At 50.7% G+C, this 16,721-nt stretch overlaps 1 protein-coding gene across 3 annotated transcripts in view; it reads left to right on the top strand.

The window, feature by feature from the left end:
• The window catches only part of GOLM1 (golgi membrane protein 1), a 57,365-nt gene that overhangs the window by 10,882 nt on the left and 29,762 nt on the right, over positions 1-16,721 (top strand). For all 3 annotated transcript variants that reach the window (XM_042913104.1, XM_042913102.1, XM_042913103.1), the window contains exons 2-3: positions 951-1,099; positions 2,902-3,081. In XM_042913104.1, the coding sequence (XP_042769038.1) occupies positions 971-1,099; positions 2,902-3,081 (309 nt within the window). In that variant the 5' untranslated portion in view covers positions 951-970. The remainder of the gene's footprint in view (positions 1-950; positions 1,100-2,901; positions 3,082-16,721) is intronic.

The following is a 16,721-nucleotide window of genomic DNA, read 5'->3' as shown; positions in this document are numbered from 1 at the left end:
CCTGCCTTTATTGTGGCCTACACCTGGCATAAAAAGGTCCCTGTTCTCAGAGATGCCTTTTGTTGTGCGTGCCACCCTCCCTCTGATAAGGTCTCATTTTATCTGGCTCAGCAAAGCCATCTGGAAAGGTCGGCTTTCCTTGTGTGTTGTGCCCAGTGCTGGTGTCTAGGCAGACCTGGTCTTGGGTGGAAGCCCACGGACAAAGCTGATGGCTCCCTTCTTGTAGAGGCCATGTCTGGGCCTCTCTGGAGAAGGGGATCGCTCCGTGCAGTTCTCCTGCTTAACGTGGACATGCACCCAGAGAGAGAAGCAGGCATTCAGAGCAAGACTGGGCCAGTGCCTCACTCCTGCTGGCAGAGCCCTACGGGGGGCGGGCGGTCCACTTACTCTGTGGGCATCCACAGTCCTGGGCGCTTGCCCGGCTTTGCTCACCAAATGGTTTAATTGGGTGTCATTAGTAATTCTGTCCAGTGTGAAAAACCATCTCTTATTAGGCCTCAAATAAAAAAGCCCTCTTTGGGGAATAAATCAGAAATGGATTTTTTTTTCCCCCTAAAGTGACGCGGAAGCATTTCATATTTGCTACTGCTGTTCACAGAGATGAATAATTCTCAACCTGTAGTGGAGAGGCAGGTACTACGCTTATCCCCATTTTACAGAGGAGGAAACAGGTGCATAAGAAGTTGTTATGTGCCCCAGGTCTCGAGCCAGCAGGTGATGGGTCTCCAGGACGATGCTCCCTCCCACGAGCCTGTCCTGGGGAGGCTGGCCCACCCCCTGGGGGCGCACACCAGCGTAGGCTCGGGGTGCACTGCCCACGTGGTCTTCTCCTTGGATGGCTTCTCGTCTTGAGGCGAAAACGCCTTCGCGTTGGCTGTGAGGGTGGATGTGGCCTGCTTCGGGTCCGGCGCTGCTGGCATGGAGGCTTATTTGCTTGTTTTATTTGGCAGATTCTCACGCAGCCTTTGAGATGATGGGCCTGGGAAACGGACGCCGGAGCATGAAGTCGCCTCCCCTGGTGCTGGCCGCCCTGGTGGCCTGCATCATCGTCCTGGGCTTCAACTACTGGATCGCCAGCTCCCGCAGCGTGGATCTCCAGGTGTCTTGCTGGTTTGTTTGCATGGGTGTCTGAGAGTATTTAAAGTTGCCAAGTGGTGGGGTCGACGGGTGTGCCGTTCACTACCCCCTAAAGCACTACACTCAGTGGCTTGAACGCTCCCTACCCTGAATTGGGGCCTCCACATATCCCTGCCCCCTGCCCGGGGCCGGACTTTGCACACCAACTGTGCCCTGGGGTGGGAGAGGACCTCTTTGCTGCCAGAGCAGCCCTCTCTGCTTTTCCTGTGAGCGGACGATTTTCAGTCGAGCCACTGGGGCTGGCTCTGGGAAGGCCGCTTACTTAATTACACTGACCGCAGTCCATCCGGTCCCCCAGTCCTCTCTAGGTCTCAGCGGTGTTGGGAATGTATGTGCATAATGCGTGTGAGAAATGTGTATGTAGAGGTGCCACTTGTTACTGGCTACTGCCAGTAACAAATCATATCAATCATATCATCCGTATCAATTAAGGATATGCATTTTAGTTTTCCATTTTGTTGTTGGTCATCGTGGGTCAGGCAGGTGCTACACAATGACAGAGAGTCTCGTTGACCAGACTCCCGTCAGGTGCCTCTGACCCCTCTTCCCCACGAGGCCTCCGTCTTGGCCTCCCTCCACCCCTCCTGTCTTCAGCTGGCCCAGCCCACTTAGCAAAGAATCCTGCTAAGTCATCCCTACCTCCCAGTATCTGATCAGGCACCTGCTCCCTCTTCCTTGAAGTCTGACCCCTTGGCCTGCCTTTAGCAAGAAATCCGCCTGCCCTCCGTGTCTCCTCCTAATCCCACCACGGACCCCTCACTCTGTTGGCTCTAAACCCTTAACTGTCCTGGCTGTGTTCACAGTGGAGCCGGTCCTCTCCCCTGCTGCATAGACATGACCCCTGTTGCAGGAGTCTTGAAGGAAGTTTTCCTTGCCATGTTAATGGTGTCAGAATACTTTTTAACAGCGCTTACATACACTGTCTTCTTTTGTACACGAACTCTAAGTGTGGGACTTTATTTTCCCCATTTCCCCGGGGGGATGCAGACCGAGGCACAAGAGTAGCTGGGATTCCATCCCAGTCTTTCCAGTGGCAGAGCTTGGGCTCGCAGCCATGAAACCCCATCCCATCTGAGCGTCCCCACGCCTGCCTGCCCTGGGTGGGCGGGGTGCTTTCATCTGATCTTCCACTGGAGCCGTTCTCTGGGCAGACGTGGGCTTGGTGTCCAGGGTTCAGGAACTGAATTTGTCTTCAGAGGATTTGTCTGCCAAAGAGTTAAGTGCTCTGTCAGCAGGGGAGGGAAACGGAACTAAATATTTGAGCACCTGGTAAAGCGTGAGGCCCTTTATGTACTTACCTCATTCCAGCCTCCCCGAGTCCCTGGGAGGGGTACGGTGGTACTTCCTTGGAGGTCACAGTGGCCGCAAGGAAGCCCAGAGAAGTGAAGCCTCTACTTATAACACTTGTCTCTCTCGAAACCCTGTCGTACCTTCTGCACAATTCACTTCCAGTATTGTTCTTAACAGACAGAATCCCTTAAAGCACATTTTTGAGAGGAAGTGGTTTATTCTCTGGGAAGAGAATTTGCAGAAATTCCATGTGGGCTGTGCAGAACATGCAGAGAAGGTCTGGGGCACGAGGCCTCTGCCCAGTTAGGAGTGGGGAGTGTCTGGCTGGGGAAGGGGAATCGGGAGGAAAGGTCCAGCAGGACTGCCCGTGGGGCCCTGGAGCACCTGTGTGCCGCGTGTCGCCGGCTTCTGGGAGGGAGAAGGCCTCCAGGGACGGCGTGGGGTTCTCCCTCACACGCTGTGGGGTCCCTGTAGACGCGGATCCTGGAGCTGGAGGGCAGGGTCCGCAGGGCGGCCGCGGAGAGAGGTGCCGTGGAGCTGAAGAAGAACGAGTTCCAGGGAGAGCTGGAGAAGCAGCGGGAGCAGCTTGACCGGATCCAGTCCAGCCACGACTCGCAGCTGGAGAGCGTCAACAAGATATACCAGGATGAAAAGGCAAGACCCGCTTTGCTTTCCCCTCAGTTCTGTTCCAGATGCCAGCTGAGACAGCGTCGGGTTCGTCTCAGTGGGAGAATGAACGACCGTGTGGGGACTTTTGTGATGACGTGGCATGGGCCTCTTGACCGTGCTGTGACACACTGACTTTTCCCAGTGCCGTACGTGGTGTCCCTGTCTTCTTTATTTTGTGCATGAAAGTTGTGTCTCTTCATCCCCTTCCCCAGTTTCACCCATCCCTCACCCTTTCCCTCTGGAAACCGCCAGATGGTTCTCTGTGAGTCCTTTTGCTTATTTTTAGATTCCGTAGGTAAGTGAAATCCTATGACCCATTTGCCTTTCTCCGGTTTATTTCATTTAGTATAATAGCGCCTAGGTCCACCTGTGTTGTTACAAACGGCGAGATTTCGTTCTCTTTTTATGACCGAGAAATATTTCGTTGTACGTTTGTACCACGTCGTCTTCGTCCATTTGTCTATCGATGGACACTTGGGCTGCGTCCATACCTCAGCTATCCTGAATAATGCTGCGGTGAACATGGAGTGTCTTTCCAAATTAGTATTTTTGTCCAGGTAAATACCCACAAGTGGAATTGCTGGATCATATGGTATTTCTGTTTTTAATTTTTTGAGGAGCCTCCATATTGCTTTCCACGGTGGCTGCACCAGTTTACATTCCCACCAGCAGTGCAGGAAGGTTCTTTTTCTCCACATCCTCGCCAACACTTGTTGTTTCTTGTCTCTTCGACTTTAGCCGTCTGACGGTTGTGAGGGGATATCTCACTGTGGTTTCGGTTTAGAGAAGTACTCTTCATTTACGACATTCACAAATGTGTATTTCTCCTCTGGAAATTGTTCCAGTTTCAATGTTGTTAGAGTAAATTGCTTCCGAATTTTTCTTCTTTTATCTTGTAGGTGGGTGGCACTATTTATGCTCCTTAAATCCCCTGGAACTGATTAGAATAGGACCCAGACATCACTCACAGTGTGTATGCAGAACCCCTTAAGGCAGATTTCGGGGAGAAAGGAGAGTTCATTCTGCAGGAATAGAGTTGGCAGAAACTCCATGTGGGTTTTGCAGGATGTGAAGAGAAGGTCTCTGGCCTCCAGGCCTCTGGCAGGTTGGGAAGGAAGAGTGTGGTGGGAACTGGGGAGTGTGGGGCTGGGAGGGGACCCGGGAGGGACCAGCAGGACTGGGCGGAGATGGGCTCCTTCTCCGGCCAGGGCCAGCTGGGGTCTAGAACCAGTTGTTCTCCTGTGCAGGGAGGGAGGAAAAATAAGGGGGGTGTTTCAGATGTCTGTCTTCCTGCTTCAACATTCCTGTGTGTGTACATGTGTCATTACCTAAAAACTGAACTCTCCTCCTTAGGAAGAGTGGCCTTTTACTCTGAGCCTCTGGCCTTCCTATGTTTTTATTTTTAGGGTTTTTCTTTTTGAAACGGTAGTGATGGGAGATAGGGTGGGTGTGTGTCCATGTGTGGTGTTTGGTTGTTGCTTTTAGGTATCCTTGTTTTCATTTATTTATTTTTCATGTTTATTCATTTTTCGGGGGGGGGGGGGAACAGAGTGCGAGTGGGGGAGGGGCAGAGAGAGAGAGGGAGACACAGAATCCCAAGCAGGCTCCAGGCTCTGAGCTGTCAGCACAGAGCCCGATGCAGGGCTTGACCCACGAACCGTGAGATCATGACTCGAGCTGAATGAAGTTAGATGCTTAACTGACTGAGCCACCCAGGCCCCGCCCCCCCTTTTTTTAACGTAAGTATCTTTGTTTTCTTAACTCCATCAGTCTACCAAGTGCTTTTGAAATTTTACCGTCCTGTGAAATCCAAAATTCTGGGCGTGATAATCTCCCACTCTGTTCAGTCTCCTCCAAACTTCTGAACATTTCATGTATGTTGCATGAAAGTGTGAGTGCACGTTTTGGGTGGGGAGAAGGAAAAGAGGTTGTGGGTTAATTTCTGCTCGTGGGCATTCTGCTTGGGTATGGGTACAAGCTGGTTTGGCTCCAGACCCCTGTAAGGGCGGCAAACAACCAGGTTTCCCATATAGGGTGGGCAGACTCCTCAGAGAATGTGCTGCATAAAATCGTTTGTTCCAGAGAATTCTAGATAATGCAGTCAGTGAAGCATCATCCCACAGGTGAGTCCTCGAGATAGAAATGCTGGTTCATTTAAGTATAAGCCAATGTGGAGATAAGATGACAAGCTTGGAATTCTTTGAAATGTGACTGAGCAGCTGTTTCCTGGAAACGTCTCCCTATATAAGAAGAAACGAGAGGGAACATCTTCCAGCCAGAAACCAGGTGACTCTTTCACCTTGGTTCTTTTTTTTTTTTTTCCCTTAAATGTTTCGTTTATTTTTGAGAGAGCACAAGCAAAGGAGGGGCAGAGAAAGAGAGAGTGAGAGACAGAGGATCCGAAGTGGGCTCTGTCCTGACAGCAGGACACCCGGGAATCACGAGATGATGACCTGAGCCAAAGTCAGATGCTTAACCTATGAGCCACCCTCACCTTAGTTCCTAATGCTTCAGTTTTATGACTTCTTTTTAAAAGGGGGCGTAATGCAAGGTCTTAGCTGTCCTGCCACATGCCCAATAAGAATTGTTGGGGGGTTCAAGGTGGGGGGAGGCTCTTGTAGTTGCAATAAACAACTCACGGTAGATACTGAAAATCGAGGAGTCCCAGTAAAGAGGGTGAAACACACATTTGAAAGACAGACACTGGGGAAGAATAAGAGTCTCTTTTCATTTGGAGTTTTGAACTTTTAGAATAGGTGATAGAAAGTTGGTTTAATTTTGGGCGTGGGGGGCTAGTTTCTTAGCTCTAGGAGGATCTAAGCTGTAACTTGGTGTAGTGGTGAAAGGCATGGGGTGTCCAGTCAGGCAGACCTGGGTTCAAATCCTGTTTTCCGCAGCTCCATGATATCGGGCAAATCACTTAAATTCTCTGGGCCTGTGTTTTCAGCTCTCGAGTGAGAATAACAGCAGAATCCCCGTTAACGCTTTGTGAGGTTTCAGTGAGATAATATTTATGAAAGGCTTAACACAATGCTTGACACGGACTAGCAGCTCAAAACTCAGTAGCTGGTGTTACTACAACTAACCCTAGTGATCATAGTTAACGATAACAGCACAGACACAGGGGTAGTAGTAAACCACAGCATCAGTGGTAGTAATGCTGTTCTTTTGGTAAGGACCTTTTCCCCCCCAGTTAAAACCGTGAAACAAAACAGTCCTACCTTTAAGAAAGGATTAAAAAGATGCTAGGGTGTCCGTGAGAACCAAGAGCGAATACTGCAGCTGGGCCACAGAAAGAGTGTCCTAGTGACAGTCACCACCCCAGCGACGAGAGCTCACGTTCACGGAGTCTCTGCTTAGCCAGGCACCAAGGTAAGCATGTCACAGGGATTGTTCCCTGAATTTCTCTCAACAGCCTCATGAGAACGCCAGTCAGGCTCAGAGAATTCGTAGCCATCCCCCAGGACGAGGCCTAGACCCTGGACAGCCCCCCGGTGGGCCTCCCTCGGCTCTGCAGACACAGGGCCATGGTGAGGGGGCGCTCTCCAGAGCTCTCCATCCTCTAAATAACACGGGGGGGGGGGGGGGGACGGGAGGGGGCTGCAGGAAACCAGTCTGGCCCAAGTCCAAAGTTGTTGAAGCTTGGGTGATGGGATCCCGTGTGTATCTCTATGCTTCAAAAGACCACAGTATTCCAGCTAGCTCTCCTCTGGCCCTAATTCCAAATTCTCTGGCAAAAACACCTGATTCTTTCAATATGGCCAGGAAGTTCGCAGAGAAGTGTGGCTGGTCTGTCACCCCTGTATGTTATTCCCCGCCCCCCACCATATGTATGTATATGTACATAATGTATATGTATATTTATGTTAGGAGGGTAACACCTGTAGTTTGAGTTGGAATGAGGCTCTTTCTCGGAATGATCAAGAGTCACCTGGTGGTCTAATAGATCCCCTGGCTACGTATAGCTGTTGACCACCTAAAATGTGGTTAGCGGGCCTGAGGAACTGAGTTTTGAATTTTATTTAGTTCTAACTACATTTAAATAACCATATATAGGAAAGCACAGGTGTGAATGATAGAGGCAGAACTCTGGTAATAAAAAGGCTGGGTTTGGCTGCTGATTAATAGTCTTGTTCAGTGGGAGAGCAGTTGGGCCAAGGCTTGGTCTTCTTAGCTTCTCTGGTGTCTTTTCCCTTTTGCTGTTTGCTTCAGAATTGGGCCTTGGGAGGTGAGGTCACCTTGTGATCGGGCGACCGGTCTCCCTGTGAATGCATCTGTTGCTCGGATGTTGGGTCTCAGAGACTATTGAATTTTTCTCAAAAGATGATGCACACACGTGTGCAGTTGTTTCTAAGCGCTCAGATCCTTGTGATGCAGGTAGCTCATCTGGAGACCGGTGACGGGAGACGCTGGGCGTTTTGCAGTATTGCATTTTTAAAAATAAAATTGCCTTACCAGGGTTTTTATTTTCATTTCTTTGACCCTCAAATCTGATTCCTCAATGAAATGATTTTAAGTAGAGGGCAGTAAGTTATGGGCATTATGATTAAAAGATAGAATTCTTTTTTTTTTTTTTAAGTTTATTTTGAGGGAGAGAGTGAGCGGGGGAGGGGCAGAGAGAGAGGGGAGAAAGAGAGAGGCTCCATGCTGAAGTGCTGAGCCCAACGCGGGGCTCGATCTCATGAAGTGTGAGATCACGACCTGAGCCGAGATCAAGAGTTGGACGCTCAACTGTCTGAGCCACCCAGGCGCCCCGAGAGATATAATTCTTTAAAAATAATCTAGCAGTGTTGTTACAAGTTAATTGATGTTAATACTTTTTTTTTCCTAAGGTATTTCTTACATCTTTACCCACGTTTACTGGAATCCTGGAAATTTTTTAGGAAGTGCGCCAAGTTGGAAACTTACTGCTCACCACTTTTTCCCCCGAGGTTGCCAGCTCCTCCAGAGTGGGAATATGGGTGTGTGTGCAGCGCCTCAGCTCCGAGGCCAGCTTGCTCGGGCACCCCTTCCCATGTCACCCGGAACGGGTGGGCCCCAGTGTGAAACCTCACGTGAGCTCCGGATAGCCGTGCCGTGGGTCTGTAACAAGACCTAGAACAGTGTTATTTTGCAAGCAGGAACTGCGGAGAAGTCACAAGAATAATAAGCTCGTGCCTATGTGCTCCTCCCCCAGAAAGGATTTAAAACAAAAAATATTATAAAGTTGAGGTCCCCTGTATTCTCCTTCTCCGTTCTTTCCCTCTTTCCTTCCTGCCCGAAGATAGTCACCATCACTAACTTTTATTTAAGAGTTTTAATTCCAGCATAGTTAACATACGGTGTTGCGTTAGTTTCAGGTGGACAGTGTAGAGATTCACCACTTCCTTACATTGCCCAGTGCTCATCACAATAAGTGCTCTCCTTAGTCCCCAATCACCTGTTCACCCATTCACCCCACTATTAAGAATTTCAGAGGTAATAGTTTGTTACATGTGTCGACCGGCCAGAGCATTGATCAGTCAGATTCTATCTTGGTAATTTAAATCCACCCACTGACTTTTTTTCATGTTTATTTATTTTGAGAGTGGGAGAGAGCACGAGCAGGGGAGGGGCAGAGAGAGAGAGCGAGAGAGAATCCCAAGCGGGCTCCACTGTCAGCAGAGTCCAACGTGGAGCTCGATCTCACAAACCGTGAGAGCATGACCTAAACCAAAATCAAGAGTCGGACCCTTAAATGAGCTACCCAGGCTCCCTTCACTGATTTTTTAAAAATTTGAACTGAAGTTTCTGATTTTTTTTAAAATTTTAATGTTTGTTTAATTTTGAGAGAGAGAGAGAACATTAGCAGGGGAGGGGCAGAAAGAGGGAGACACAGATCCAAAGCAGGTTCCAGGCTCTGAGGTGTCAGCACAGAGCCCGATGCGGGGCTTGAACTCCCGAACCATGAGATCATGACCTGAGCCCAAGTCGGATGTTCAACTGACTGAGTCACCCAGGCGCCCTGAGTTTTGTTTTTTTATTGTAATCACTTCAACTGAGACTTCAGCTGATTCTTGAAGATGGACCTGTTGTTTTCATTTCCCTTCTTTTCTGCTTCCTCGTCTATGGCAGAAATAGGTACGGTGAAGATGATTTGACTACATAAACGCAATTATGCAGGCTAACATACACTTCTGTAACTTGGCAGAAACACCAGTGTAGTCGCTTCCTGAGTTGTATATGAGAAGGGATATTCAGTTTTTTGTTTTTTTGTTTTTTTTTTTAATTTTTTTTTTCAACGTTTTTTTTATTTATTTTTGGGACAGAGAGAGACAGAGCATGAATGGGGGAGGGGCAGAGAGAGAGGGAGACACAGAATCGGAAGCAGGCTCCAGGCTTCGAGCCATCAGCCCAGAGCCTGACGCGGGGCTCGAACTCACGGACCGCGAGATTGTGACCTGGCTAAAGTCGGACGCTTAACCGACTGCGCCACCCAGGCGCCCCAGTTTTTTGAAATAAACAACAAAATGATTGTGTAAGGCAGCCTTAAATAACTTTCAGAAAAATTGCCATTTAAATTACCAAGGGGTCCCGGGGTGGCTCAGTCCGTTGAGTGTCTGACTCTTGATTTTGGCTTCTGTCACAGTCTCAAGGTTCACGGGATCGAGCCCTGTGTCAGGCTCTTCACGGACGGTGTGGAGCCTGCTTGGGATTCTCTTTCTGCCCCTTCCCTGCTCGGTTGTGCATGCTTGCACTCTCTGTCTCTCCCCCTCCCCCAAAATAAATAAATAAACATTAAATGACTGAAATACTATTATTATTAGTTTTGAAAATGAAAAACAAATTTTAAATCCCCTGTGCTTCCATCACTCAGAGACAATGCTCTTTTTAAAACATACAGGTTGACATCTAAACTTTTAAACATCATTGTTATATTCAAGTTTTTGTAAATGTAAGTAAGCTATGAAAATAAGCAGCGGTGGGGGGATTAAATGAGAAACACACTTGAACACGTCTGGTTTTTGCACATCATTAAACACCCAGAAACTCTTGGCTTATTATGCATTATTCTCTTAGCAGCGTTGAGGTGACCACCCCTTCCAGACGAGAATATTCTTCATAAATGTTTGCTGAAGGGAACTTTTGTAGACTCCCTTCATATCTATTTGGTACAGGTGACTGTGTTTTGAATAGGAAGATGCACATGTCACGTTCTGGTAATCCATTGTTGCCTCAGAAATTACCGCAAAACTTAGAGGTTTAAAACCTTGACAGCGTTTATTTTGCTCATCTGGGAGGGCTCAGCAGAAGATTGTCTCTGTTCCACATTTCTCTGTTTGGGTGCCCAAAGGCTCAAGGCAGAATCGCCGGAAGGTTCCCTCATTCGTATGTCTGGTGGTCAGTGACACAAGACCTCGGTGGGGTCAAGGCCACAATGCTTGCTTTTCCCACACGGCCGCTCGGCTTCCTTGAAGCCTGGAGGCTGGGTTCCCAGGGTGCCGTCCTGACAGTGAGGGAGGGGGTGGGCCTGGAGGAGGCCGTCACCTTCTGTGTTGGTTTCCGGGGGGCTGCCGCATAACAAGTTCACCCAAACCAGGCGTAGAGCAGTACAAACGTATCGTTTCCCGGCTCTGGAGGCTGGAAGCTCCACATCAAGGTGTTAGCAGGGCTGTGCCCCCTTGAAGGCTCTAGGGGCCTTCCTTAACCGCTTCTGGCCTCTGCCGTCTGTCGTCCCCAGGCTCTGCCTCCGTCCTCACCTGGCCATCTTCCCTTTGTGTCTCTGGAACTTTTGCCTCTTATCTTGAGTCCTGCTAACTTGGGCGCCATCCTCAGGACTTCATTTTATCCTGACTGTATCTGCGTGGACCCCGTTTCTCAATAAGGTGATTCTTGGATTCTGGGTAGACATGAATTTTGGGGGTACACTGGCCAACCCGCTGCCCCTTGTATTGGCTGCTTCAGAAGTCAGGAGGGTCAATGGCATTCCTAGGAGCATGTCGCTAGGGCCGGCCCACGTTGAAAAGGGCCGGAACTAGGCTCCACCTGTGGAACAGTGTCAAAGACCTTGGGGTCACGTTTTTAAGCCACCACAGTTTTGGTGAAATACTTTTATTTTTTTTACGGGTGAATATATTTTTACGTATCAAATGGTTTGTTTTTTTTAATGTTTATTTGTTTGTTTTGAGAGAGAGAGGGAGAGGGAGGATCCCAAGCAGGCTCTGCACTGTCAGTGTAGAGCCTGATGCGTGGCTTGAACTCACAAACTGTGAGATTGACCTGAGTTGAAATCAAAAGTCGGATGCTTAACCAACTGAGCCACCCAGGTGCCCCTCAAACAGGTTAGGTGGTTTTTTTTAATGCTTATTTATTTTTGAGAGAGAGAGAGAGAGAGACAGAGTATGAGTGGGAGAGGGGCAGAGAGAGAGGGAGACACAGAATCCGAAGCAGGCTCCGGGCTCCGAGGTGTCAGCACAGAGCCCGACGCGGGGCTTGAACCCACAAACTGCGAGACCATGACCTGAGCCGAAGTCGGATGCTTATCCAGCTGAGCCACCCAGGCGCCCCTAAGAGTGACTTTCTAAAGAACAAGTGACTAATGTTAAGTCTGGTCATTTGTCCTACTTCAGAGTTTTCAGAGTGCTTTCACACACTGAGTACTTGTCATTGCTGGAAGTGCCCGTCCTTAGCTCTGAGCTGCAGGTGCAGCCTGGGCCCTGGAGAGGTCATGCACTGGCTCTCGGGTCTGCAGAGTGGCCCCGGCTGCTGGTGCTTTCCATCACCTGGGCTTTACCCTGCTGAATTTTCTTACAGCCTTCAGAGTGTTCCAGATTCTTCTCTCTGGGCCAGCTTTTCTTGTGCCCCTGAAAGCATGGTGATGTTCTTCCAGAGAGGTGGTTTTCCTGGGGGACCAGAGTGGACTTGTCTTCGATTTTTATCCCCTTTTATTACTGTGATTGATGGAAGAATCAAGTGTTCTAGAACAGCTTTCCTGTTTTTAGTCGCCGCTGACTTTCCATGTCTGTCTGTGCTCTGCCAGGCGCTGGGCTTGTGCCCCTTGGTGGAATAGTCTGCGTCTGCTGTCTGCCTGTTGGGTGACGGAAAAAGATGAGTAAGTGGGTCTGTGAGGCCGGTTGCAGACAGAGAAACCGTTCTAGCGATGTTAAGCGGAGAGGGGTTAGTGCAGGGAAGTAGGTGCCTGCAGAAAAGTGGGAAGGGTCTGGAGGAGCATCTCATCCCGGGGTGGCCTCCCGGATGGCTGGACAAGGGGGCTGCCACTGCGGCCTTAGCCCAGAGCTGGGGGCACCCCGCTTCTTGCTCCATTCTGTACCTGCAGCCCCCCAACTGCACAGCGTTTCAGTGTCAAGTGAGTGCATCCGACTGGAATCTAAATCCCATAGGGAATGAGTCTGGAAAATGTACTTCGGCGTTAGAGCCTCTGCCGTTCAGGAAGGGACACTAAAAGTTGTGTGCCGGAGACACAGAGGAGTCGTTCCGCCGCCTCCTCCAGGCAGGCAGGGCACGGTGTCCACGTTCTGCACTGCATGAGCCGGGGAAGAGTCCCCTCCTATCTCACTTGGCAGTGCCCTGTGACTGTGTCCCTCCCAGGGTGTGGGGAGGTGGGGGCCGCCCCTGGTGGCTGAGCATGGGAGGTGGGCAGCATTGGGCAGATAGAGCAGAGACACCCCTTGAAGAAGGATCTTTTAACCGCTCAGGAGCTCGGACTTGAGTTTGAGGATGGGAACCATCACACGGGTTAAGCTGTCGGTGGAACAAAGCTGCCAGCTCTCTGGGGGGTTTGAAAGGCAGGTCCGGGGCCTGGGGGGGCCCTGCTTGGAGCAGGGAGCAGGGCAGGGAGGAGGCAGAATGGAGGTGAGCAGCAGGGAGAGGCATCCACGGGCCTCGTGACAGGTGGGATGTGGAAAAGCCTGTGCAGGAGCAGTGGGAACACCCAGGAAGGGAGTCCGTCAGAAATCTGTCTCCCTGGAGAAAGGGTCTATTTAGACTGTAAATTCTGTGGTTTGCTGGCTAGATGTGGCCTTCAGACAGCGTTGTAATTAAACCCGAGTAACTCATCTCCCACGTTAAAAAAGTGTGTGTTACGGGAAACCGCAGAATATGTGACCCTCCCACAGACTCCCTTTTCTGCACTGTCCCTGCATTGCAGCGGGTGTCCCCTCCCTCCCTCCCTCCTGCCCCCGTGGGAAGGGGCCTGGGATTGATTCCAGCAGAAGGTGCGATGCGGAGTTGCGGGGGAGGACTGACAGGTGCGTTTTCTGTGCGTCGCTCTCCTGTGTCTGTGGAGGTGCCGGCTCGGGACTTGGCTTCTTACCAGAAGGAGCATCTCCGTCCTCCTTGCTGTGGCAGGTGTGGGGGGTGGTGGGCTTTCATCTGGCTGGAGACGTGGCATTGCTGGACCCCATGTTTGCCTCCGAACTTCTTAACGCCGCATTGCAGGACGGTGAAATACATAAAGAACATCTGACCTGCCTGTCTCTTTATGTATTTCTCTTTGGCTTGACAAGTGGGGGTCTGGGAGTGGGTTCTGTGACCCCTTACGCATCCTTTTTTATTTTCTCTCTAGTCCCCGAGTATCTGTGTGCACCTGTTTGCAAAAAGTCTGAATTTGCCAAGTTGTGGCCTTTCCCACAGATGAGGGTGGAGAAGTTGTTCAGATTCCCATTTGGGAACAAAAGAACTAATGCCCGCAGAAAGGGCTCAGCCCAGGGCTTCTGCCCCGCAGGGCCAGCGGGGGCGTTTCCTTGGCTGGTTAAGGAGCAGGGGGAATGCTCCACATCCCTGGTGCTGTCTGTGCTGCCTCGAGTGTTTGTCCTCCTCTGAACACAGAGATGTTGATCTCAGGCCCTGCCCTCCACCCGCACCCCCCTGTGGTATGCTCTTCTACCCGGGCAGGACTTCCCGGCTGCTGTCGGGAAAGGAGCAGGAAGAGCTGAGGGCTGGGTATGAGGAATGCAAGATGAAAGGGAGCAGCTCTAGGGGGAAGGGACCCAGAGTCTCTGGCAGCAGGCAGTTGCTGACAGAAGGATGCAGGTTTGTGGACTTAGCCTCAGTCAATTGCTGGAGAAACATCAAGGAACCTTCTGGAGTTCCCAGGGCGTGTCCTGTTCAGGTCCTCCTGGGAGTTCTCTTTGACCCTGATTAAGTAGGTCCCTGCGTGGGTTTGACCTAAAAGACAGTTGTGGCAGGTGCTACGGGGGGGCGGGGGGGGGGGCAGTCTCCTCCATTGGCCCCATCCCTTCCTCCTCCCCTCCTCCCCTCCTCCCCTCCTCCCCTCCTCCCCTCCTCCCCTCCTCCCCTCCTCCCCTCCTCCCCTCCTCCCTCTCTGCAGCAGTGTGCCCCTTCCTGGGGGTGGGTGTGGGCCAGAGTCTGTCCAAAGCCCCCCCCCCCCCCCTGCACGTTGTGCTTGTCACCACAGTGGAAAGTGGGCCTTTCTCTGCAGAGCCGGGGACACCTGGTGACCTGCCTGGGTTATCCTAGGCTCAGCCCTGTCCCCCCAGCCAGCTGGGGTGGGGGATGTTGTTCTTTCTTCACGACCGAGGACAGAAGACAGATGGCCATTCTGGGTGTAGACGGCAGCCGTGCCCTGCGCATAACTGGATGTTTTCCCTGATGGGTGTGTTTCTTTTTTCCAAGCTTCACATAGAGTTTTGCTTAATCCCCCCACGACCTTCTCTCACAACTCCGTGGCTTGAGCCCATTCTCCTGCCCACCCACCTTCTGCCTTCCCGGCGGCCCCCGCTGACCGGGTCCTCCTGCTCGCTCTGCTGACTCTGACCCCCGGAGCACACGCGCTCACCCCCGGTCTCCTGTTCACCCCCTGCCCACTCCTGCTCTCTGGCATCCACGCCCTTGCACGCTCGTTCCCTGCCTCATGCTCTTTCTGGGGTTTTGCTGTTGTTTTTTATTGTGCTAAAATGTGCATGATATAAAATGACCGTTTTAACCATACTTAAATGCACAGTGCAGTGGCGTTAATTACGCTCACATTGCCGTGCACCCGTCACACCAGCCGCCTCCAGAGCGCCCTCATCTTCCCCGGTGAAGCTCTGTCCCCATTAAGCACTAACACCCATCCCCCCACCCCACCGAGTCCTGGCAGTGGTGGTTTTACCTCCTGTCTCGGAGTCTGACTGCCCTGCACATCTCATAAGTGGGATCGTGTGGTGTTTGTCCTTTTGTGTCGGCTTCATTTCCCTCAGCGGAACGTCTGATACTCTCCGCCTCAGTCTGTTCCCATCTCCGCACCCACGCACGGACGCTCACTCCTGTGCCCCTGCCGTCTGCTGGACCTTGAATAAGGTCCAGCTGCAGGTTCCTATACTTTCTGGTGTCCTGGGTCTATGCTTAGACCTAGCCTTTCTGAGGACCGTCTTCTTTTTCACTGGGACTTAGCCCCTCTCTGCTGTGTCACATGTGCCTGCATCCCCTTCCCTCTGACTTCTGCAGAAGGCCTGTCTGGGGAGCCGGGTGGCAGTGTGGAAGGCCCACCTTCGTGCCTCCGGGCCCACGCTCGTGCTGGACATCTGCACACGCTGGGCAGGTGTGCTGAGTTCTGGAATTCTTCACGTGGCCCCTGGGCCGGAGGACAGCGTGCCTCCCAGAGGACTGCCTCCCCCAGTATGTGGCCCACAGGGGCCGTGATGTGAGGTGGTTGGGGTTGCTGGTGATGTGAGTGGTGCTGCTGTGAGTGTGTAATCTTAGCCGAGCACCATAAATAAGTAATTGGTGCTTCTTTGCCGTTGGACTCACTCTCTGCCCTCCCTCCTTTCTTTCTTTTTAAAAATTTTTATTATTTTTAATAAGAATAAGAAATTTTATTCGAGAGAGAGAGAGAGAGAGAGAGCAAGGGAGGGGCAGAGGGAGGGAGAGAGAGAGAATCCCAAGCAGGGCTTCATGCCCAGCCCGGTGCGGGGCTCAAACCCAAGACCCTGGGGCCATGACCTGAGCCCAAATCAAGGGTCGGTGGCTCAACTGACTGAGCCACCCAGGTGCTGCTCAAAGCAGATTATTTTAATGAGCCAAACAAATGCAGCAGAGGTCACCTTTTCTCATTTATTACATGATCCGCATCATACTTGCAGCGAGCTTTCCCAAAGTTATGATTTTTAAAAGTTATTTATGTCTTACAGAGCTTTTAGAGTAATAGAATTTATTGTCAAATTACTACTTTGAAAATTTACTATGAAATGTTGAGCTTTTTTTTTAGGAATCTAATGTAGAAATAATTTAATCACGTGTACTCATTTCCCAGAATAGAATGGTTATGATTAATTTGTACGTGAGTGATTCATCTGAAGGCCTTCTGAGTTCAGTTTCCAGTTACACTCTGGTGGCACTTCCTGCCTCCTCGCCTGCTGCTGAGTGTCCCAGGGGACAGTCCACACACACACACACACACACACACACACACACACACACCCACCCACACACTCTCTCTCTCTCTCTCTCTCTCTCTCTCTCTCTCTCTCTGCAGGAAGCCAGTCAGTACCAAAATGGGAAAAACAGTTGGATTGTTTGGAGTAGCATATGTAATTCATTTAAAAATAATATTGTTTAATGCAGATTTTTTTCTTCATGTTGAATCTCCAAAAAGCTAGAAGCATTTTCATGGTTTCCTGAAAATGATTTAAGGAGATTTTCAATAA

The sequence above is a fragment of the Panthera leo genome, chromosome D4, assembly GCF_018350215.1.
Source record: "Panthera leo isolate Ple1 chromosome D4, P.leo_Ple1_pat1.1, whole genome shotgun sequence".
Taxonomy (NCBI): domain Eukaryota; kingdom Metazoa; phylum Chordata; class Mammalia; order Carnivora; family Felidae; genus Panthera; species Panthera leo.
The sequence above is the reverse complement of the archived record's forward strand: the minus strand, read 5'-3'. Positions and strand labels throughout refer to the sequence as shown.